This window comes from Petaurus breviceps, unplaced genomic scaffold, assembly GCF_028583685.1.
Source record: "Petaurus breviceps papuanus isolate PSGF00001 unplaced genomic scaffold, PetGlider_PUasm1.0 90294, whole genome shotgun sequence".
Taxonomy (NCBI): domain Eukaryota; kingdom Metazoa; phylum Chordata; class Mammalia; order Diprotodontia; family Petauridae; genus Petaurus; species Petaurus breviceps.
Genome location: NW_027187208.1, coordinates 773,284 through 798,321, shown reverse-complemented (window position 1 = coordinate 798,321; position 25,038 = coordinate 773,284). Strand labels below are relative to the sequence as shown.

The 25,038-nt window shown below is 42.9% G+C and overlaps 3 protein-coding genes across 7 annotated transcripts in view; 2 read left to right on the top strand and 1 right to left on the bottom strand.

The window, feature by feature from the left end:
* Nucleotides 1-25,038, top strand: part of ILK (integrin linked kinase) — a 491,171-nt gene that overhangs the window by 442,597 nt on the left and 23,536 nt on the right. The gene's annotated exons all lie outside the window — the stretch shown is intronic.
* LOC138176928 (dynein heavy chain domain-containing protein 1-like) lies at nucleotides 7,292-9,631 on the top strand. The gene has a single exon (XM_069107865.1). It carries the CDS (start codon nucleotides 8,105-8,107, stop codon nucleotides 9,431-9,433), a length of 1,329 nt encoding a protein of 442 aa, XP_068963966.1. The 5' UTR covers nucleotides 7,292-8,104; the 3' UTR covers nucleotides 9,434-9,631.
* The window catches only part of RRP8 (ribosomal RNA processing 8), a 29,061-nt gene continuing 14,559 nt past the window's right edge, over nucleotides 10,537-25,038 (bottom strand). Inside the window, exons 6-7 of one of the 3 annotated variants that reach the window (XM_069107866.1) lie at nucleotides 21,430-21,526; nucleotides 20,507-21,037 (exon numbers count right to left, since the gene is read on the bottom strand). In XM_069107866.1, the coding sequence (XP_068963967.1) occupies nucleotides 20,924-21,037; nucleotides 21,430-21,526 (211 nt within the window). In that variant the 3' untranslated portion in view covers nucleotides 20,507-20,923. Of the gene's footprint in view, nucleotides 13,249-20,506; nucleotides 21,038-21,429; nucleotides 21,527-25,038 lie in introns of those variants that run through there. The other 2 variants (XM_069107867.1, XM_069107869.1) reach the window with 2 other exon arrangements.

The following is a 25,038-nucleotide window of genomic DNA, read 5'->3' as shown; positions in this document are numbered from 1 at the left end:
TTGTGTGTCTGTGTAACCCCTCACGTTTGTGCCCGCGTCTCATCGCTTCACAATGTCCTGCTCATGTCACTACCTTCCCCTTCTCTCACACACAATGTCTTTTTTCTTTTGGGATTGTATTCTCCACGTCTCTGTGTGTCTCCCTCCTAGTCGTGTTTTCCATATCTGGCCATCCTGCATGACTGTGCTTCCCACAAGTCTGTATCCATTTCCTCATGTCTTTGTCCTCCTCTTCTATCTTTGTTCCCTCTTTGTGTCCGGATCCCTCCCCTTGCTTCTGTGTCCTCATTTATATATTCTCTCTCACCTCTAGGCCTCTCCCTTCGTCTGTCTTTCTCTCCCTTATCTGTGTCCCCAGAATGTGTTTCCCCCTCCTGCCCGGGCACAGCTCTTCACGTCACTATTCCCTCTGCTTTGTCTGGGTCTTGGTCATATCTGTCTTTCTGTTTGACATGCAGCCCCCATATACCTGGGAGCCTCCTCGTGCCTTTGCTGCCTCCTCTCAGTGTCTATGGCCCTTTTTTTTGAGCTGGCAGTGCAGCAAAAGGAGAAGGGAAGAAAAAGCTCTGCCTCTTGGAGGCTCCAGTCAGCCCACATCTGCAGTGGCCCCATGTGCTGGGCCCTGTGCTAGTGAGAGCTAGGGACACAAAAAGTGTAGACACCAGCAAGAGGACCTACGTGGCCTAGGTGGCTTCTAAAGTCCAGGGCTCCAGAGCTAGGATCCCTTCACTTCTTGTCCTCTTTCTTTATGCTTGTGTCCCTCCCTTCATGTCTTTGTCCCTTCATATTTTTATCCCCTTCATGTTTTTGTTCCTCCTATTGTGTCTGTCCCTGTGAATACATGCCCCATCTGTGTCCTTCACTGTTTCCCTTTCCTTCTTTGTCTCCCTTGTGTCATATTTGTTCACTCCTCAAGGCTACTTTCCTCCCATATGTACCTTGTATCTTATATTAGTGTCCCCACTTTTCTGTCCACCTCATGTCTTTGTCCCTCTCCTTTGTGTCCGTGCCCTTGTTCCTTCAGCCCCCTTAGTGTCTGAACTCCCTTTATGCATACATCCATCGTCATATCCAAGTCCTTATATTTATGGACAGAATTGTGTGCATTTGAGCTATGTGTTCATGACTTTGTTTCCCTTTCATGTATATATTAGCCTCATGCCTGTGTTCCCCCATAACTGTGACTAACCATGTCTATGTCTCTTTCATATCTTTGTCCCATACAAGCTCCTCATGTCCTTCCTCCCTTCTCATCTGTGTCTTCATTTCTATAGCCCCCTTCCCTGGGTCTGTGTGTTACCCATGCTTTCGCCATTCCACATCTCCCTGTACCCCATGTCTCCACAGTGACATCAGAAGTTTTGCCACAGGTCTTGCACCAATCTATGTCCAGACAAAATCTAATTGTAAATAAGAAGTTCCGGTTATGGCTTATTTCCTCAGCTAAGGCAATTGATTCCCTTCCAGGTAAGGATGAAAGCCCCTTAACCAGAATCCTAATTGAATTGGGGGAGGATGACGAGAGTAGGCTGTTGCCCAGGTACTAGCACCAATGGAGGCTAGGAGGTGGGGAATGTCTAAGGCACTGCACTGAGCAGAAAAAAGGCCCGCTGTCTAAGGGATGCTATTTGGTGGTAGTATAGGATCATAAGCTGCTGTCCAGAGTAAGCATGAAGACTTCCCGTCGAAAGTTGCTTGGCTAGAGTTATGTTCTGAGTCATGTCCTCTCCCCTTTCTCTCTTACTAGTGATGGTGGTACAGCACTCAGTTCCTATATTCTGGGAGAAGTCACTAGAACTGGGCCACATCCTGATACGCAGCCTACATGAAAGAGAAGGGCAGGTCCTAGGTTCCCTGGAACATCCTATATTCAAAGTGCCCCTAACCCAATCTGTGCCAGTGATGTTCCTGCACAGTCTTCTGCTGCATCGCCAACTCTATGGGCCCTGTCTTCAGGCCAAGTATGGCAAATGGTAAGTCCCTCACATTTGAAGGCTCCTTCCTTTCTTTCTCGATGGTTTGACATGCCCCCAAGCCAAGCCAAACATTTTTTCTGTCCAGTGCCTGACTGGGGAGACCCCATCTGGAAAAGGCTTTTCCTAAACCTTAGTGCCATCAGTCACTTCTTACTGCATCTCATACTTCCTGACACTAACCTCTTAACCTTCTATTCCCTTCCCCCCCCCACCCCCCTCCCCTTCCCAACAGGAATCAGATGATCCTGGAACAGACTCTAAAAACACAGGAATGGATATGGAAGAGGTTCAGCAATCCCTGGGTGGCCCTGCAAGAGCTGACTGGCAAGACCCTGTCCCTGCCCCTTCCTTGCAGCTTCATACAGCCTTTCATATGGTTCCTGTCATCATTCTGCTAATTATTTGTCTTCCCTTCCTTGCCCTTCAGCTGACTTTGTTTTCTCCTTCCTTTCTTCTGTCTGTCTCCAATCTCTGGCTTCCTCTGAGTCCCCTCTATTTCTGCTTCCCTTTTTCTGGCTCCCATCCCACCCATCTTTTAGTTTTCTTTGCTTTTCTCATTCTTGATCTCTGCCTCCCTCACCCATTCTCAGAAAAGGGACCGGCACCCTGAGTATCTTCTTCATAGTACAGAGTCCAGGAAGGGGGTAGATGGGGTTCAAGTACAGGGCTTTGAAAAGGGCCTGTGGTTCCTGTCCTCCAGGACCAATTTTTTATGGAGGACATGTGGCTGATCCCGAAGACCAGGCTGCCATACTCAGTCTTGTCCAGGTCTGCCTGGACCCCAACAATGAACCCAGACCCTACAGTTTTACTCCACAGAATCTGCTGGCTACCCTTATACCAAGCCCAGGTAGGGCCCTTGGCGGGGGGGGGGAGGTGGCCAAGTGTGGTCTCAGGGTCCAAACTCATAGATGAGGGGTGGGCTCCCATCTGTGGATAGAGGCATTGGTTGTCTGTGCTGGGGGATGAAGTGAGTAGGGAAGACACTTAGTGTATGTGTGTGATTCTGTGTCTGTGTCTGTGTATATGTGAGGTGTCCTATTTCTACGTGTGTGTGTATGACCCTGAATCGAAGTATGTGAGAAGAGGTCCTACCCCTGATTCACATCTTAGTGTGAGGATATCCTTTGTGTGTGTGTTCCTCTCTGTATGTTCTGGGGTGTGTGTGTGTTGATCAAGGCTCTGTCCTTGTATGTGCATGTGCTTGGTAGTGATGTGTCCCTGTCCCTATATGTGAGAAGCCAAGTCCATGTGTAGGCTCAAGAGCTGGGGCAAGGAATGCTTTCTCTCTCTCTCTCTCTCTGTATATGTATATGAAAGGGATTATGTTATGTCCCAATGCATGTGAGACCTTATGTGTGTGAGGCTGGGGGAGGGGCAGTGCAGGGAGGAGGATGGGAGAGGGGTTAAAGTTAGGATAGATAGTAGACTTGCGTGTGAATAGGTACTCCATAGGGAAGAGAGGGAGGGATATCGCTGGTCTCATCTTAAGAGTTCTGAAGGCTCCTTGGATTCACATTTTGTGTCTGTCATAGTTCAGGGCATCAGGTTGTCCTTTCTCTTCACTGGTTATCCCTTTTTAAAGTCTTGATTCTTCAGATCAAGATGTGGTTGATATGTATTCTCTGTATTCCTTCCCCCCCCCCCCCCAAACAAAATCTCCTCTGACTCTGTGTCAGCAGCCAGGATTTCTTTCAACTTATTTGCATAGTTCTTGAAAGACCCTGAATCTAATCTCCCAACCCTAATGTCTCTCCAGAAGTCCAATCTTTAATAAGATGTCCTGTAGAAATGACAAACTCACTATAACATGTGCAAAACTCCACTCCTTTTCAAACTGCTTATTTTCATCACAGGTACCAGTATTCTAGTTATACAGGCTTGAAATGCTGCAGTTATTCCTGATTCTTTTCCTCTCTTTCATATCTCACATCCAATCAGTTGTCAAGCTGTCACTTCTGCTTCCACATCTCTTGCACCCATCCCTTTCTTTCTACTCATATTCCAATCCCAGGTTAGGTTCTCATCAATTCTTGCCTTTTTTTTTTTTTTGAGGGGGAAAGGCAGGGCAATTGAGGTTAAGTGACTTGCCCAAAGTCACATGGCTAGTGTTAAGTGTCTGAGGCTGGATTTGAACTCAGGTCCTCCTGATTCCAGGTCTGGTGCACCACCTAGCCTTCCTGGTCCTCATCAGTTCTTGCCTGAATTATTGCAATATCCTTCCGCTTAGTCTCCATACTCTCCCTCTCTAATTCATTCTCCACAATGATATTCCTAAAACAAAAATCTGACCATTTCACTCCTTTACTAGAAAACTCTCCTGTGGCTTCCTATTGCCTCTAATATAAAATAAAAACTCTTCATCCTGGCATTTAAGGCTCTCACAGTATGGTTCCCACTGACTTTTCTGGTTATATTCATATTACGCCTCTTCATGCATTCTGCTCCCATCATACTGGCTTTCTATCTCCTGTCTCCACGCCTTCACACTGGTGGTTCTTCATGTCTGAAATTCACCCTCTGCTTGCACTGGAGCAGATCAGGCGGTGCCACTACACACACACACACACACACACACACACACACACACACACACACACAGAGCCCTTGTGATCTACCAGTACTCACCCTGATTACTGCTCTCCTCCCCCTTGACCTCCCACTGCAATGCTTTGTGTCATTGCCCCAGCAAGAGCATCAGCTCCTTCAAGCCAGCTCTGTTCTGTACTGGCCTTTGTATGGCCAGCGCCAGACACACTGTAGTTGTTTGTTTGCTGAAAGGGAGTGGTCAAAGAGAAGAAATGGGGATGTTTAGCCCGAAGATGAGAATTCAAGGAAATCTATGTTGGGTGATCTTTCCATATCTGATTTGTTCTGTTGAGCTCTAGGTGCCAGAACTAATAACAGTAGGGAGAAAGTTCTCATGGGGTACATACAAGCACAACAGTAGAAAGAGGTTTGCAGGTTTTATTTGGGTGATGGAAGGAGGTGCTTCCCTCTTCAGTCCTAGGATCTAGATATGTTCTTTGGCTCCATCCATCCCACTGAAAATTCCCCATTTCCTCTCAGATACAGGCATAATAACAAATCACTTAGATTTAATATCATCAATAAGGGATAAAGATAATTTATTTAAAATAGTATTTTGAAGTCAAGGAAATACATAAGCAGCAACTCTACCAACATCTGTGGCTCTATGTGAACATTCTTTTTTCTTCCCATCCCTCTGGGGATGAAAAGTTATGAGTTCATTCTTGCCCACTCCTGTGGCTTGGTCCTGGCCCCCAGGAACAGTGCATCTTCATGATCAGGAAGCCTCAGAAACTACATGGGAACGTTGTTTTCATGAAAAGAGGTGTGGCCCACCCAGGGTCAGTAAGAACCTAGACTACATTGAGCTCAGGCAACTGCAAAAGGTTCCCTGCCCTATCCCTTTCAGCACAAGAGACCTGTCTATGTTAAAGCCAGCTGGATGGATATGGTTCCCAAACAATTTCCTCTGTCTCCTCTTCCTTCCTTCTCCAATGTTCATTACAACTGTAGTGCTTCTTTACTCTCAAGAGGGACTAGCTCAACAAAAAATTCAACTACACAAGATAGGGGAAGCATGGTGAAGAGAGTAGTTTGAATACTATCTAGGGAGTTTGGCGGGCTGAGAACTTAATAGGAGTCAATAGCATGTTACAGCAGCCAAAAGAGCTAATGGGATCTTAGGCTACCTTAAGAAAGGCTAAGCTCAAAGTAGTAATAAGGAAGTAACAGTCTTTAGTGTCCTCTGCCCTGGCCAGGTCACATTTAGAGTACTGTGCTCCAGAATGGCTGCCACAGTTTAGGAAGAATATTGATAAACTGTAGAATGTCCAGACAAGGGCAACCAGGATGGGGAAGGGGCTTGAGTCCATGCCACATGAGGATAAGTTGAAGGGACTGGTGATATTTAGCTTGAAGAAGATAAGACTTGGGGAGAACAGGATAGTTGTATTTAAGATCCTTAGTTATTAGAGAAGCATAGGGAAAGGCTGTCATATGGAAAAGAAATTAGATTGGCCTTTTGGTCTCAAAGGGAAAAACTAGGAACAATTGGTGGAAATTGCAAAGAACCAAATTTAGGCTTGTGTCAGGGAATACTTCCTTATAATTAGAGCTATCCAAAAGTGTCATGGAGAAAGGGGGTTTCTCTTCACTGGAAATTTTAAGTAGAGGTTTGAAGACTCCTTACTGGATGTTATAGTGGTGGTTCCTTTATGGCTATTGATCTCCCTTCAAACTCTGTGAGTCTGCAATGTTCCGAATCCCCCCAGTCCCAAAGTATCCTGGGACTTTTACTTAATCTCAGTGTCCTAAACAGTATATCTCCCTTACCCTGAGTACCACAGGTCACTCTCTTAGGAGGTTCCTTATATAATGATGAGGTACAGAAAAAACTTCCTAACAATTGACAGTGTCCCAAATTGCAGTGGGCCACCTCTTCTCTGGAGGTCTTAAAGAGAAAGATTCTCAGTGATATAGAGAGGGTTTCCACATAGCACCTGGGGTTCCCTGCTCACATGCTCACTACCCCAGAATCAAGATAGGGCCAAGGTCAAAATGGAGCTAGGGCAAAGGCCCAAGCTGAGCCTGGGGCTGGTGCCAATGCTAAAGCCATAAATGAAGTCAAGGCCCAAGCTGGGGCCAGATCAGTGACAGAAGTTGTGACTCTATATGGAGCGACCACTGGGACTAGAACCAAGGTAGGGTTGGAGACCAGATCTACCTCATGAGATTGTTGCTAGGGCTAAACTAGAAAAATATATGAAGCATTTGCAGCCTTTAAAGTGCTATCTAAATCTTGGTTATTATTTTTAAATAGTATTTTTTCTAGTTATACACATAAAGACAATTTTTAAAATGTTAAAACAAATTTTCTGAGTTCCAATTTTTTCCTCCCTCAGACGGCAAGCAATTTGATATAGGTTATATGTGTGCAATCATGTAAAACGTATTTCCATTAGTCATGTTGTGAAAGAAAAAACAGAGCCAAAGGAAAAGAACCACACACAAAAAAATAACAAAGTGAAAATAGTATGCTTTGATCTGCATTCAAATTGTCAGTTCTTTGGACATGGATATCATTTTTCATCATGAGTCGTTTTTGATTTGTCTTGGACAGAATAGCTAAGTCATTGACCATTGCACAATGTTGCTGTTATTGTACACTGTTCTCCTGGTTTTGCTCATGTCACTTTGCATCAGTTCATGTAAGTCTTTCCAGGTCTTTCTGAAATCTGTTGCTTGTCATTTCTTGTAGCACAGTACTATTGCATTCCATTCATATACTACAACTTATTCAGCCACTCCCCAACTGATCGGCATCCCCTCAATTTTGAATTTTTTGACACCACAAAGAGCTGTAAATTTTAGCTATTATTCTAAGAGGAGGCATCCTGCCTGTCCTCAGAGAGAGATTGTAGCCACTACACCCTAGTCAAATAGAACTGAGATGGACAATAGGGGACCCTTGAAGAGATGAAGCCTGGAAGCTGGGAGAGAGAACAAAACCCAGAAAAGTCTTTATGTCTAGCATTTGCCATAAGACCAGTGGAACAACTCACCCAGGAAAGATTCCACCCCCAGACACACGAGAATTTGATAATACCACCAGAAGGTTTCCCGAGTCCTGCAGTATCAGAGGTATGGATTACCCCCTATACATATTCCCTGGCCACATGTGTTCCCTACAAATGTGTTCCTCATATATGATCCTTATTGTGTCCATTCTACCTATTTATGGTAAGGGCTTCAGGAAATAACTTACTAAAATGCCTTTGCTTTGAACTGGTTACATTTACTGACGAGAGAAAAACACATCAGTGGAGGCTTATGAGCCTTAATTTTAAATGTATAAAGAATCACAGAGTACCTTGACCTGGGGTAGCTATTCTGTGTTGTTTTCCAACTCCTGAGATTGTGTGTGTGTGTGTGTGTGTGTGTGTGTGTGTGTGTGTGTGTGTGTGTATGAGGGGGAGGAGGGCAGGGCCCTTAATGTGTGTCTGGCAGGGGGAGAGTGTCTTTCTGTATATATGTGTGGGGACCTTCCTGAGTATAGAAAAGCATGAGTTTGGATATCTGTGTGTACAATTTTTCTCTGCATGCATCTTTGTCTGTGTATGGAGACCCTGGATATGTGGGAGAAAGCCCTCCCTTTGTATGTGTATCATCTATGTAGAGGGTGGCATCTCTCTCTTGCAGTGTCTTGTTCCTCTTTAACTTTCCATCCTCACCTTCTCAACCCCCTAGATATGTCAGATTTAGTGGCTTCATTAGAGGTAGAGGCCCAAGTGCACCTGATACCTGCAATGTCTGAGCCTCGAAGTTGTGGAGTAACTGAAGGGCCCCAGGCTTGGCTATTAAGGAAGAAGAGTCGGGTCCTTTTGGCTTCTCTATACAAGGCCCAAGATCCCTGGGGACCCTCAGGACTGCCTAGTGCCCGAATCCAGGCCCTTCATCGGGTGGAGTATCGACTAAAGTATCGTGTGTCCCAGGCTATCCGGAGGCTCAAAGCATTGCAGGCTATGCTGGCATTGAGCTCTCATAGCCAGACCCTTGGTTGGAATTCCTCTAAAAGGCTGCAGACCCTGGAAGGCTTCTTGGAAGAGGAGGGCACAGCATTAGGTTTGTTATTGCCAGAGCTACATAGTGACCTGTGCTGCCTGGAGAGCCAGCTGGCAGGGGGCCTTCCCTGCTCCTCCCCACGATGTGAAGAAGTGGCTAGTGCTCTTTGGGCTGGCCGTCTCCCTCCACCCTGGCGGCATCACATGTCTGCTGGGCCCCAGCCCCCCTGGCTCTGGCTGCACCAGCTGTGGCGCCAGGGCCAGTTGCTAACCAGATACTTAAGTCTCTGTGGACAGCTCAGTATGGGAGGATTTGACCAACAGAATCGCTCATTCCACCTATCTGCCTTCCGTCACCCCAGAGGGTTATTGCTGGCTATTCGCTGGGAGGCCAGCCAGAACTGGCTTTACTCCTACACTACTACTTCGCCTTTAAGCTCCAGTGTGATCCCTAGCCCAAGCCATCAGCCTCCAACCTGCCCTGCCTCTGTCCCTGGTGCACACCCTCGCTTCCAGCTTAGACCCGATTTTATTGCCCCCTCCCGTAACCCAACCCCCAAGCTTGACCACAGCCCCAGTGGTGGTCCTAGCCCCCAACGTGGCCCTCGGTCCAGCCTTGGTCCCAGTCCTCATGATGGCTCCGTACAAAGTCATAGCTTCTACAGCCGACTTGGCCTTAGTCATGGCTTTAGCGCTGACATCAGCTCCAGGCTCAACGTGGGCCATAGCCCTAGCTCCACTTTTAACTTTGGTCCTAATCTCAACACTGGCATAGGTCGACAAGGAATTGAAGCAATTCGCCTTCAGTTTCAGGTAGGTACTCTTGTACCCTATCCCTGTTCCTTCTCTTTCTGGGCATATGTCTAAGCCTAATTCATTTTATGCCCTTTCCTGATGCCTTGGTCCTAGTCATGATGATTGTGCCCCCAGGTGGAATGTGGACCAACGCCCTTAGCTCCTGAGGGTGGCCTTCTAATAACAGGACTACTTCTCTACCATGCTGAATGGGATCCCAAGGACAGAGCCCTACAAGATGGGCACTCAGGCGAGCCCAGCCCTCTGCCCCCTATCAGTGTCAGTCCCCATTTCATCAACCAAGATCTACCAATGCCTTCCTCTCCTCTGCCTCTCTATCTCTGTCCTGTCTACCTGGTGGGAGTCCTGGGCTCCCCACGGCTGGACCGTGCCCACCTCTTGTTACACCTGCCACTGCCTACCAAACTGTGTCCTGCCACCTGTGTTCAGCGCAGGGTATATGCGTGTAGTCCACCTTTGATTTGAGTCAATATCCAGAATAAAGGCACATGGCTGAAGGGGTGTGTGTGTGTGTGTGTGTGTGTGCACACGCACACATGCATACGCATGCATGTGTGTACCACACACACATTCCCCTGTGGACATTTCTACTCATGAATGTTCAGGATGGTTTAATATAAGGAAAATTTTTAAAAAAATTGTATCAGTAACAAAAGTAATAAAAAATAAGATTATATCAACATGTAGAAAAAGTTTTTGACAAAATAAAACACTTATTCCTATTAAAAGTATTTGAAAGTATAGGTATAAATGGATTTTTTCTTAAAATGATTAGATATCTACCTAAACCATCAGTAAGCATTATCTCTAATGGGGATAAGTCAGAAGCTTTCCCAAAAAGATGAGGAGTGAAACAAAGATTCCCATTATCACCAGTATCATTCAATATCTATTAGAAATGTTAGCAATAGCAATAAGAGAAAAAGAAACATGGAATCAGAATGGGCAACGAGGTAATAAAACTCTTTCTGCAGATAATGTGATGATATATGGAAAATCCGAGAGATTCAATTAAAAAGCTAATTGAAATAATTATGTCAAGTAGCAGGATATAAAATAAACCCACATGGATTTTCAGCATTTCTATTTAAAATAACTCTAGATAGTAAATTTCTGGAATTACACTTGTCAAAAACAAAACCAGAAACTACATAAACATAAAACACTTTTTATACAAATAAAGTCATTTAAATAATAGGAGAAATATGAATAGTTCATGAGTGAGAAGAGCCAATATAATAAAAATGACAATTCCACTTAAAACTAATTACTTATTCAATACCATCCCAATTATTAAAAAATTATTTTGCTGAGTTAGAAAAAAATAATTCATTTGGAAGAACAAAACATCAAGAATATCATAGGAATTAATGGGAAAAAAAAAAGTAAAAGGAATTTTTAGCAGTACCAGATCTTAAACTGTATTATAAGGCCGTAATTATCAAAACTATCTGGTACTGGCTAAGAAACAGAAAAGTGAATCAGTGGAACAGAGTAGAAATACAATATATGGTAGTAAATGATTATAGTTACCTTGTGTAAAGATATAAGTTTGTGAGATAAGAATTCATTATTTAGTAAAAAAAATTTGTTGAGAAAACTAGAAAGCAGTCTAGCAGAAATTGGGTATAGACCAATATTTCACATCATTTACCAAGATACGGTCAAAATGGATTCATGACCTAGATAGAAAGTAGATATCATAATTAAATTAGAAGAACATGGAACACATTAGCTCTCAGACTTACGAATATAAGAAAAAATTATGAATAAACAGATTGGGAACACTGAGATATAAAATGGATAATTCTGATTACATTAAAAAGGTTTTGTACAAATAAAACCAATGTAACCAAGTTTAGAAGATAAAGCAGAAAATTGGGGGGGAAATTTTATAGATAATTTCTCTATAGATAAAGATCTCATCTCAAATATATAGAGAACTTTGTCAAGTTTATAAGAATATGAGTCATTTCCCAACTGATAACTGATGAAAGGATGTGAACAGGCAGCTTTTCCATGAAGAAATCAAAGCTATCTATAGTCATGTGAAAAAATGCTCTAAATCAATATTGATTAGAGAAATGCAAATTAAAACAATTTTGGGATATCCTCTCACCTATTGGATTGACTACAATGATAGAAGGGAAAAATGACAAATGTTGGAGGTGATATGGAAAAATTGGGACACAAATACGTTGTTGGTGGAACTGTGAACTGATCCAACCATTCTGGCTTTTATACTGGAATTATGTCCAAAGAGTATAAAAACTGTATACCCTTTGACTCAGCAATACCACTAATTAAGCCTGTTTCCCAAGGTGATAAGGGAAAAAGCAAAAGAGCCTATATATTCTAAATTATTTATAGCAGCTCTCTTTGTGGTAGTAAAAAACTAGAAATTGAGGAGCTGTCCATCAATTGAGGGGGTGGCTAAACAAGTTGTGGTATATGACTGTTGACGGAATACTCTAAGAAATGAGCAGGTTGATTTTAGAAAGATTTGCATGAAATAATGAAGGGTGAAGTAAGCAAAACCCAAAGAATACAGTAACAGCAATATTATTCAAAGAATAAATGTGAACAACCAAATTATTCTGAGTACTATAAATACTCGAATCAATTATAAAGGACCTATGAAGGAAGATGCTCTGGAACATCTCCAGAGAAAGACTGAGAAATAGAAGTCCACACAGCATGGTTTTACAAACACATCTGTGTCAAATTGTGGCCTTCTCTAGTGCATGGTAAGGAAGGAAGGAGACAGCTCAGAATTTAAAATGTAATAAAAGAAATTACATTTTAGAAAACTCATTTATATATCGCTTAGTAATAGTTTATCAAATTGTTTCCCAACAACCTTGAGGTGGGTAGTACAAAAATCATAGCCTCCACTTATAGATGAAGAAATCTAGGTTAAGTAGTCTGCCCAAGGCCATACAATTGGTGTCTGGGCCAAGACTCAAGGCAAGGTCATTTAAATTCAAGTTCGGGTCCTATCATCATGCTACTACTTACCATTCTTCATTAATCTTGTACTTTAATTTTCTGTGAAAGATGAAATTTATTAAGGATAAATATAAGGCTACACAAGTTTAAAATCAAATAAACAGCTGCACCAGTACAGAATAGAGCAGGTTTGGATAGATCAGTTTGGGGGAAAAGATCTGGGGATGATTAGTAGACTATATACTCAACATGGGTTAATAGCGTGACATGGAAGCCACAAAAAATTTAATGTTTGTGTTCAGTTCTTCATGCCATATTTTAAGAATGAAACAGTTAAATTGTATTTCAGAGGACAGCGACTGAGACCTCACAACATGAGGACTGGTTAAAGTAACGATTTTTATCTTCTCAGAAAAGGATTAAGGGGCATGTGATAGCAGATTTCTAGCATTAGAAGGGTTGCCCTACGGTAGAGGGATTAGAATTGTTTGTCTTGGTCCTTGAAAGTAGAACTAGGTAGTAGATTCTTTGGTTACTGGGTCTTTGACCAGAGCTGGATGACCACTTGTTGGGACTGTAGATTGCTATTCAGGTCTGAGTTGGATCAAATGGTCTCTGAGGCCCCTGCTAATTCTTGAGATCTTGAAACTCTTAAGTAAGCCAAGATGGAGGATCAATTTTGGGGAAAGGGGAAGAGAAGATTCAGTCATTGTTGGGTCTGTAGCCAGGAGGGCTCTGGCCTTCAAATCATCTAGCCCACTGGATTACACAGGCCAGGACAACTTCCATCTGTGCCAATATGAGGCAATTCCCACCGCCTGTTGCCAGTCTGATCTCCATGATGTGGAAAACTTTGATTCAAAGAGAAACAAACTTTCCTTTGATCTCAGGTCTTCCATTTCCATCAGAGCCTGTCCCTTGTGGGAAGAGGAAAAAGAAAGTTGATGGGTAATGGGACTTCCTTCTCCTGCTGCAGGTTCGATTTTTCATCTGCACTGTTTTCTGCCTAATTTTCAGCCTTTAGAGGGAAGAAGAGTAGTTAAATGAGGCCTCCCATCCTACCATCTCACTATGGGCCTTCCCTCTCATGCTGCACTTGTCTTCAACCCAATCCCCACTCTTCTTTGGGAAGAGGAGTGGCACCTTCCACTCAGTGATGAACAGTGTTACAGTCAGGCATACCCAACACATCCCAGAGATTCTGACCCCCTTTAAGTCATTATCCAAAACCAAAACCCATCATCTGATTTCCCTCAACCCTCCCACCCCAAAGTTCCATCTAGAGACCTTCTCCTTCCACTTTGCCCCTATGGAATGCTTGTTCCATAGGCAACAATCTTTCCTTCATCCTAGATCTCTTCTCCCTCCCCATCCTAGGATAGTCTCCCTTTCTAGTATTGGCTACACCTTCACTCATTCCCTTTGGCTCACTGGTAGAGGCAGAGGAGTTAGAGTAACCTCTGTTCCCCAATACCACTTCCAGGTTCTCCCCCTCATCCTCCTCCATTCAGCAACCTCTCATCCTTTGAGGTTCATGCTATTAATCTCTACCATCCAATCAAAATTCTGGCTGCTGCTCCCTACAGACCTCCAGGTCCCTCTCCTTTCTTAATGAGTTTGGTATATGACACACGTTTCTCTCTTCCCCAAATTCTGTCCTCACAGTAGGAGACTTCAACATGGATACCGGCTCTCCTTCAAATACCCTAACCATTCAGTTCCTCAACCTACTCAATTCTTCTGGCCTATTCCTCCATCCCACCACAACCAGGCACAAAGATGATCATACCCTCGATCTTGCCATTACCCACAGATATACTACCTCCACAGTCAAGAATGCCTAAAGCCTTTATCCATTGGCTTTCCATCTTTCCTTCTGCCTTCTCTTACCCTACTCTTCATCTACACCATTATCTCTAACCCCTTGACCCCTCAATTCTCTGGGAGGCCATCTCCCCTGCAATAGCTACTATTTTCCCCATTCTGACGTCTTGGTGAATCAGTTAAACCCAACACTATCCTCTTTTTGAGTCCCCACTCTCCTTTGCATTTCACTGATTGTGCCCTGGCAACCCTTGGCTTTGGATCATTCTTACCTTCTGCAGCCTTTGACTCCACACTTGTGCTGCTGAATGAAAGTGAAGAAAGTCACCCAACCATTCTGATTAGGTAACACTTCAAATTTGTTACAGAGCCTCAACTGGACCCTTAATGCTGTTGGGCAATCCTACTATACCCACCTTTATCAGCTCACTCCCACCTCTTTCAAAACTTTTCATCCCTCCTCAGATCTCTAATGGGTATCTCCCTCCTCACCCTCTCAGTGGAGAGCCTTAACTTTTTTTATTTTGAGGGGGGTAAGGCAGGGCAAGTGGGGTTAAGTGACTTGCCCAAGGTCACATGGCTTGTGTTAAGTGTCTGAGGCTGGATTTGAACTCAGGTCCTCCTGCCTCCAGGGCCAGTGCTCTATTCACTGCACCATCTAGCCGCCTCAAGAACTTTGACTCTTACAAGAAAAAATTGAGGTTATTTGCCATGAGCTCTCTCTTCTCCAGTCTTTCTCATATCATTCGTAGCCTTCTGCTACTATCTCCTCTTTCACTTAAGGTTGCCTTACTCCTCACCAAGGCTAACTCCTCTACCTGCTCAAGTGATCTTATTCCATCCTATCTCCTCCAACAGACTGCCCCTGTTATCCCCACTTTATAAGCTTTTTTCAATCTCTCCCTATCTTACTGTCTACAAATATGACCATCTCTCCCCCTTCCTTAAAAAAAAAATCTTCACCTGATCCTCCCTCCCATCCCAGCTAACTATTGTCTGATGTCTCTTATGTTCTCTGTAGCTGAACTCTTTGAAAAGGCCATCTTGTATCTACAAATAGATACCTCCACTTTCTCTCCTCTCATTCTCAGTCCCTTACAATCTGGCTTCAGATCTCTCATCATTCCACAAAACTTACCAATGATCTTGTTGATCTCCAAAGTTACCAATGACCTTGTAACTGCCAAAAATCCAATAACTTTTTCTTAATCCTCATTTTCCTTGACCCCTCTGCAACCTTTGACACTGTTGATCACTCTCTCCTCCTTAAAACTCTCTTCTCTCTAGATTTTTGGGACACCACTCTCTCCTGGTTCTCCTATCTGACCATTCCTGTCTCCTTTGCTGGAACCTCTTCCAAATAATGTCCTCTATCCACAGGTATTCCTCAGGGTTCTTCTGACCTGAGTTGTCTTCTCTTCTCCCTCTATACTACTTCACATTATTTCTTCAAATCCATTGGATTTAATTACTATCTCTACAATGATTTTTAATTTATCCTGCCCTAAACTCTGTTAATTTCTAATATTGAATCTCCAACTATCTTTCAGACACCTTAAAGTGGATGTCCATAGACAGCTTAAACTCAACATGTCAGAAAAGGAAATGATTATCTTTTCCCCTAAGTCCTATCTTTTCCTGTTAACTGTAGAGGACAACATCATCCTCCCAGTCCCTTAGGCTTAACAACCTAGGAGTCATCCTCAATTCCTCACTACCTCTCACTCCCCCCTCTTCCCACATATCCAAGCTGTTCTCAAAGCCTGTCAATCACCTTTGCAACATCTTTCAAATATGCCCCCTTCTGTCCTCTGACATTGCCACCACTATGGTGCAAGCTCTCTCTCACCTTGCACTTGGACTATTACAAAAGCTTCATGCCTAGACTGTTAGAATAGTCTGTGGAGGACCTGCCTGCCTTATGTCTCTTCCCATTCCAATTCATCCTCCCTTTAGCCACCAAAGTGATTTTTCTAAAGCACAGGTATGACCATGTCACTCTCCTATTCAATAAGCTCCAGTGGTTCCCTTTTGTCTCCAGGAAGAAATACAAAATCCTCTGGCATTTAAAGCCCCTCATAATCTAGCCCTCTCCTACCTTTCCAGTCTTCTGATACCTTACTCTTCAGTTAAGTGACAATGGCCTTATTGTTTCATAACAAGATATTCTATCTCTTGGCTTTGAGCATTTTCTCTGGCTGCCCCTTTTTCCCCCATGACTAGAATGCTCTCCCATCATTTCCACTTAATGGTCACCCTGGCTTCCTTTAAGTCTCAACTAAAATTCTATCTTCTACAGAAAGCCTTTCTAGCTCCTCTTAACTCTAGTTTCCCTGTTAAATACTTCCTATTTACCCTACATACAGCTTGTTTGTACATATTTCTTTCCTCACCGTCTTCCCCATTTGATTGTGAATTTGCTAAGGTTAGGGATTATATTTTGTCTGTTTTTGTATTCCCACCCCTAGCATAGTGCCTGGTATGTAGTAGGTGTTCGCTGACTGAAAGCTAATCTGTGGTAGGCTGAGAGTCCCAGTTTTATTCCATTGCCTGTTTCATGATTCCTGTTACAAGATGGTCCAGTTTATGATTTGTGCTTTCATACTTTCAAATGTTCCATGGTTATAGTTATGGGTATTAGATCTGTTAGAAGCCTTCTCCAGAGCAATCTGGAACTATGCCCAAAGGGGTATAAATAAGTGCATTCCCTTTGACCCAGCAATACCACTTCTAGGGTTATATCCCAAAGAGATCAGAGAAGTGGGAGGAGGACCCATATGTACAAAAATATTTATAGCAGTTCTTTTTGTGTTGGCAAAGAATTGGAAATCAAGGGGATGCCCATCAATTGGGGAATGGCTGAACAAATTGTGGTATAGGAATGTAATGGAATACTACTGTGCTATAAGAAATGAGGAGCAGATGGACTTCATATTTACCTGGAGAGACTTCTATAAACCGATGCTGAGCAAGAAGAGCAGAACCAGGAGAGATCTGTACACAATCACAGACACAACATATGTGTGATGACTAACTTCAATAGACTGGGCTCCTCTCAGCTATATAAGGTTATAAGACAACTCCAAAAGACTCATGATGGAAAGAGATATCCACATCCAGAGAAAGAGCTGCAGAGTCTGAATGCAGACTGAAATGAACTACCTGCTCTATTTCTTTTTCTTATTTTGTTGTTTCCTCTTTCCCACTGATCATTCCATCGGTTATAATCCTTCTTTACAACCTGACTAATGATTAATGTGAAGCTATCTGTAGATCCTATATTTGAGTGCATGCCACCATGAAAAAGGGGGAAAAATATGAAACTCAAGGGACTGTGGAACTGAATGTTGTAAACTAAAAATAAACAAATTAAAAAAAAAAAAAACCTTATCCAAGCTAGCAATGCCTTCCCTATACCCTAGGGAGCCTCCACAGCTGCCATCCCTGTCTCTAGTCATCCTTCAGAGCAGGAATGGAAATTAACAAATAAGTCACTGAGCTGCCAACTAGCCAAGGGCCAAGGAGTTCACCAAGGAAAAGAGGAGGAAAAGGCACTAAAAGGAGGGTGATCAGCATGGCTATATTACTTTCCTTACTGCTTTTCCAAGGTCACCGCATGTATCATTGTCATTCCTTTCATGGGATCCATCTCTCCTGCCCCTTCCCTCCTACCCCCAAAATTCCTCAAAGAACCACTTGGAACTCCAAATGCATTCCTAGTTGACTGAGTCAACATAATCAGTGTGGATAATGAGCTGAAACCACTGACAGTAAGGCCAAAATCAAAGCCAATTATTCAAGAAAGTGATTCTCCTGGGTACATGGAGGGCATAGATGAGTGCTAGCTCTTGCCCTTGGCATGACCTTGGGAGGCTGTCCCAGGACCATGGCAAAGCCATAAGTGGTAGTCCTTTCTTTGACAGCTTCCTTTAAATCACTGGACCTGGGATGAATATCATATCAGCAGAGGCAGGAAGCCCATAGTCATGTCTTTACCCACCCCTTCTATGCTGAATAAAGAGAAAACATCAGGCCCAAAGGCCATTCCTGCTGGCACCATCAGGACAAGAAGAACAGAATCTGCAATGGCTGGGGTCCTAGTGGGGAAAGAACCCCGAAACCAAGTTCATGAACAATACTGGGGAACAAGCAACGTAGATTTTGTGTGACTTGGACCCAAAAAAGCCATCTCTATTATTAGATATGTGGTCAAAGGATATAAACAGTTCTAAAAACAAAGGAATGCAGACTAACCCAGTGAAAGAATGCTCTAAGCCACTACTAATAGAAATGCAAATTAAAACTTCCCTGAAGCTTTACCTCAGACCTACAGTGTTTCCCCAATAATAAGACACTGTCTTATTAATTTTTTGGAAAGAAAACCACCAGAGGGCTTATTTTCAGGGGAGGGCTTATGTTGTCCTGCCTCAGCTCTCCTCCGCAGCACTGCTCTCAATGGCGCCAGCAAGCAAATCACTGGGGAAGAACAGGATGATGCACTCACTGCTGCAGCTCTGATTGGATGCGTTTCACTGCAGGGGAGGGGGGGGGGCGGTGCATACAGAGGGTACCGTAATGTAGCGTGTAGCACAGGGGATCACCTTCACTACAGTAGCAATCTCAATAGGGCTTATTTTCGGGGGAGGGCTTATTTTAGAGGAATCTTACACAGTAAGGGGAGGGCTTATTTTCAGGATAGGTCTTATTATTGGGGAAACATGGTAGCAAACTGGCCATGGTAACAAATGATGGAAAGTCAGCCTTAGAGAGGCTGCAGGAAGACAGGTACACTGATAGAGTAGCTATGACCAGGTTCAGCCATACTAGAAAATAATGCTGAAGTATGCCCCCAAAATAACACAACTGCTCACACCACTGACCCAAAGATCCCACTGCTAGAAACATATCTCAATGAAGTCAAAGACAGAAAGGATCCACACATGCCAAAATATTCATAACAGCACTTACTGTGATAGCAAAATGGTGAAACCAAAGTGTATACCCACTGATTATTGTTGTTTAGTCATTTTTGTGATGTTTGAATCTTCATGACCTCATTCTAGGATTTTCTTGGAAAAGATACTGGAGTCTTCTGCCATTTCCTTCTCTAGTTCATTTTACAGATGAGAAAACAGGTAAACAAGGGTTAACTAACTTGCCCAGAGTCACACAGCTAGATAGCATCTGAAGACAAATTTGAACTCAGATCTTCCTGACTCCCGGCCCAGTACTCTATCCATTATAGCATCTAGCTACCTGTATCCACTGATTAGGTTAATAGCTAAAAAAATGTACTTGTTGAGTTGTATCTGACTCTTCATGCCTCCACTGGGAGTTTTCTTGGCAGAGATACTAGAGTGGTTTGCAATTTCCTTCTCCGGCTCATTTTACAGACAAGGAAATTGAGGCAAATAGGGTTATATGACTTGTGCAGGGTCACACAGCTAGTATCTGAGTCTAGACTAATGGGCCCTAATTGCTGGTGTAGTAGATCAGAGTGCTGGGCCTGGAGTTAGGATGACCTCTCTTCTTGAGTTCAAATCTGGCCTCAGACACTTACTAGCTGTGTGCTCTGTTTGTCTTGGTTTCCTCTTATGTAAAAAAACCCAGAGAATGAAATGGCAAACCATTCCAATATCTCTGCCAAGAAGACTCCAAATGGGGTCACAAAGATTCAGACATGACTGAAAAACAATGGGACAACAACAAAAAATGTGGTACACGAGTGTAATAGCTATTATTTGTTACATGAAAACAATGAGATGAAGAGATGTTCTCTTTTCCTTTTGATGGAAAGGGGGAACAAGGATGGACACGCTGGCAGACTGTCTGAAGCACTAGTAGCTTTTGGTGGAAAGAGGGCATAAAGATGGACACGCTGGCAGACTGTCTGAAGCACTAATAGCTTTTGCTCAATTTTTTTTCCTTTGCCTAGAAGAGAAGTTACAGAGTTGGATATATTCAGAAATGACTGATATAAAAACAAAAGGAAAAAAATTTTTAAAGCATCTACAATGTTCTTGGATTGTCTATCTCCTATGAATAAAATATCCTTTGATATATGACAGCATACCTCTGATTGGACCTAGTGCCAGCGGAGAGTTGCTCTTCAGGTTCTGGGTCAGCTATGGTGATTCCTAGTCAAGGACACTGATTGAAGATATTACCTGTAGGCCTATCTGTCCTTCCTGCCCACTCAGCCCACAAAGTGGTCTCTCTTCTTACACACATAGCAGCATCTAGATCTATTCCTGACTCCACTTCATTCTAGGGAGATCTGAAACTTGCTGAAACCATGGATCACACAGTCAGGAAAGGTGGTAGGACAGTGGCTACAAAAAGAGTCAGGAGTGAAACTTCACCATAGCTTTATTTCTTCAATGAGATATGGGAAGCTGGATAAGGGTTGGCAGGCACATCCCCCTTCCCCACTCTTATAGTTTAGAGCCAGACTCGCTCTCAGATCTCACCTAACCTCTGTTTTTCATTTCACTGATGAGGAGAAGGAGGCACAAGGAAATGAAGTTGATCAGTCTTCAGTCGCCATAATGGATTTCTTCTGAAAACTCCCCACTGTTGCCAATGTCCTTCTGAACAAGTCAGCTCAGTCTTCGCACGAGTCCTCACCTGCTGTCCTGCTCCATGTCCTATCATAGTGTTCCCATGTACAAGCTCCTGCATCATCAAGGGGCCCTCATGGCTGGGCTGTAGTGGTAGCTCAGTCCTGAAGCCTCAGGCAGGGTGGAGGCAGAAAGGAGCCAGATTGGATCATCGGCGCTTGTACAGACATGGCCTCAAAGTCAGGCCTCGAAGGGGACCCTGAGCCTTGGGAGGTCCTATCTTGTGAAAGTTTAACAAGTAGAAGTAGCTGTTGGTCAGATCCTAGAAGGAGAGAATATGGACCATAGCTAGAGAACTAGGTATTAACTTCTATGGTCCCCTTCAACTCCCCCTGCTGCTGGGTGAAATGGAGGGGGACAGAATAGGAAAAGGTAGCCATCAATCAATCACTGCCACGAAGGACTGACTTTCTTTTCTAGCTACCAACTCCTCAGGGGCCAATATCTTGCCAAATTTCTACAAAGGGGTTGGGCAACTGAGTCAGTGCATATTATCCCTTCATACACTTTCCCCACCAAAAATTCTTATTCAGCCCATGGTACACAGGCTCAGGATGGATACAGACATTGCCCAAATCCTGTGGCAGTGTCTAACCAATGTCTACATGAGTTTGTGTGTGGGGGGAGCTAGGAGAAAGAGGGCATCCCTGTTACCTTGGAGTCAAGCTTGAAGCCCAGCTGGGCTAAGGCTCCCAAGAAGCCCCTCATATCCACAAATCGGCTGGCTACTTCAGCCACTTTCAACAGGCCTCTGTAGGGAAAGAAAGGAGATGCAAGGAGGAGGAAGTCCTAACAGAGTCGGGCACAACAGAGAAGTACAAGACAGTAACACATTCAAATGAACAGAGTGGATGAGTGTGTGTTATTGGTGCATCTATTAAGATGCACTCACATAAGCAGATCAAGAAACTAGATCAGGGAAGCACGATGCAAAGCATCTAGATAAAAAGTAATAAAGGAAGAAAGAGAAGTAATATTGTCATCAGGGTACTTGGGCAAAGAGATTACAGGCCTGGCACTAAGACACGATACAATAATGAGACGGGATTTCAACTATCTAAATAAAAAAATATCAGCTTTTTCTCTGACAAAAAATAGGCTGAAAAACTGATTTACCTTAAGTATCATAAATTTAGAGTTGGAAGGGAACTTAGTCTTCTCCAATCTCCTCCAATACTTTTATCCTTTAAAAGGAAACAAGCAGGGAATCTGCCATTCTGGACCCGTCTCACCAACAAGGAAGAACTGATTGCTTAAGTAAAAATACTCTCCTCTCCTCAGACATTTCAACTCCTATGCAGCTGCACTCATTCTGGTCTTCTCTGGCTTCTCCACCATATCACCATGCTAGATACCTTCCCCCCTCCCAGCTTTTCAGCTTTCTTTTGTATAGTGTCTTTCCCTATTAGCCTGTAAGCTCCCTGAGGACAAGGACTAGCTTTCTTTTTTGCATGTGTCCACAGAGCTGAGCATAAAGCCTAGCACACAGCAGGCATGGAATAAATGCTTATTGGTTATTGACTTATTGACAGGAACCTCAAAGACAAGTGACCACTCTACCTTAGACCTAGAAATGAGAGAGTAAATTCCCATGTCATGGTTGAGTGTAAATTAAACTGAAGGACAGACTGGATCCAGTGACTTAGAAACTCTATAAGGAAAGTTGATTCAAGAGCATCAGGAAATACTGAAGAACAGAATTCTGATAACACAAATACAAATGATTCCCATAATGAAGAGAATGGGAAGCTGCCTACTAAAGCCAACGTGAATGCAGAGTTCATCAACCAATGTCGGTTTTGAAAGTACATGCAAAGATGCAAGTTGGAAACAAAGATACATTCCTATGGGATATTTCAGAGTCTATTTTTTATTCTTTTGACTTTATTGTTTCTTGATGTCTCATGGAATCATTAGCTTCAACTTGACCAATTCTATGGGTTTGGGTTTTTTTTTTTTTTGCTTTTTTGGAGGGCAATTTCGGTTGTGACTTGCCCAAAGTCACACAACTAGTTTTTTTTGTTAAGTGTCTGAGGCCGCACTTGAACTCGGGTCCTCCTGACTCAAGGGCCAGTGGTCTATTCACTGTACCACCTAGCCACCCCAACCAATTCTAATTTTTAAGGAGTTATTTTCTTCAGTAAGGTTTTGTACTTCTTTTATGATTTGGCCATTTCTGATTTTTAAGGAGTTATTTTATTCAGTATTTTTTGTGCCTTTTACCAAATGGTTAATTGTCTTTTCATGATTTTCTTGCATTATTCTAATTTCTTTTCTCAATTTTTCCTCTCCTGCTTATTTGATTTTTAAAATCTTTTTGCTCTTTTAAAGAAATCTATTTATCATTTACATGATTACACATATATAACCTCTATGAAATTGCTTACCATCTTAGGGAGAAGGGAGGGAAGGAGGGAGAAAATTTGGAACTCAAAATTTTATTGAAAATTGTCTTTCATGTAATTGGGAAAAAAATGCTGCTTTAAAAAAATCTCTTTAGCTCTTTTAGGAATTATTGTTCAGCTTGTGTCCAACCTGCATATTTTTTTACATTCTGTTTATATCTCATTTTCCAAATCAGTCTTCTTTTGAATTTGTGTCTTAAACTTCCCTGTCACCACAAGAATTCTTTTTTGTTGTTTTGTTTGCTCATTTTCCCACACTACTTCTTGACTTTGGACTCTATGCTAGAGTTGGGCTCTGCCCACTTGGGAGGGGGGGAAGGAGAGAGGTGAGTGACTGACCCAAGCTTCAAGATTTAAGCCCTTTTACTTTCACAGATTGATGTGGGGGCCTTTAAGGTTTTTAGTACTTCCAATGGGATGTGACCAGGGAGAGGTCTGGTTACTGCCCTTCTGGTCTCCACTCTAGTCTTTATCTAGGTAGGGTCCTACTTTCTCATAATTGTGACTTTTCCTATCTACCCTAAAAACCTTCGACCCTGAACTGGATAATGAGTAATAGAACTGCCAAATGGCATCTGATCCTTCACTCAGTGCTAGTATACGGGTCCTCTGGGATCTCTTTCTGACCAGGTGTTCAGTCACCGTACTGTCCCTGGGCATTGCTGCTGCCCAACAGCCCATATCACTCCCGCCCTGCCATGGTACTAGACAGTTCCCACCCCAATGTCTACAGACCTCTCTGTTTTCCTAAGCTGCCCTGGGCTAGAAAAATGACTCACTGCAAGTCTTTCTTGAGGCTTTCCTGCTGAGAATTCTGTTTGATGTTTTCTGTGGTCATTTTGTAGGAGAGTTTTGGGGGAAGTTTGGCATTTGTGACCTTCCACTGAGCCATCTAGAGTTCATCCTCCCTCATTATGTAATACAAAAGCAGATCCCCGAGCGGCAGGATCCCATAAGAAAAATTTGAGGAGTGTTAATGTTCAGTATGAGCTGAAGCTAGTGATGACTGCTAGGTGTGACAACATGGCTTGTTAAGCTATACTGAGAACAAGAGGAAGATCAAGGAATAGGAACACTTCTTGGAATGACTAGGATGATGAAAACATATGAGAGGCAGATTGGGGAAGTAAAAAGAAGGATGGCCTTGAATTTGGAAACCCTGGGACCTAATCCCAGTTCTATCTATGTGAACTTAAGCAAGTCATTTCTCCTTCTAAACCTCAGTGTTCCCAATTCTAAAATGGGTGAGTTGGATCACTTGATCTCTAAGGTCTATCTCTAACTCCCAATGTTACTTTCCAAATCATGTCAGACCAACTGCATTTTCTTCTTGACAGAGTTACTAGATTAATCAAGGAAAGTCACAGCTTTAGATTTGAAAAGACCCTTAAAGATCACAGAACCTAACTCCCTCATTTTACAGATGGAGAGACTGGAGCTCAGGAAAAGTTATGTGACTTACCAAGGTCTGAATCCAAACCTAGTCTTGATGTATTTCTCTCAATTTCACATGGATTTAACAAGTTCTTTCTTTTATGGTATTCTTATGGGTAAAATGGAAAACTTTAAGCTGGGTGATAGTTCAGTTCAGTGTACTACAGTTCAATGGATTCCAAACTGCTTGAACAGCTCAAAATGTCCATGCCAACTAGGGGAGTTCTGAGGTGGTATGATCAAGGGACCTCCCTTTGGCCCTGCATTAGTAAATATTTTTTGTTAATTGTTTAGAAAAAAGGAATAGGTGTCATATTGGGCAGATTTACATGACATGAAATGAGTAGAGATAGCTTACACAATGAATTACTAAGTTAAGATCCAAAGAGAACCCTGTCAGTTAGAAAAATGGTCTGAACATAAT

Coding starts and splice junctions, on each gene's coding strand:
- LOC138176928 (XM_069107865.1), top strand. CDS start 8,105: ATGCATCTTTGTCTGTGTATGGAGACCCTGGATATGTGGGAGAAAGCC.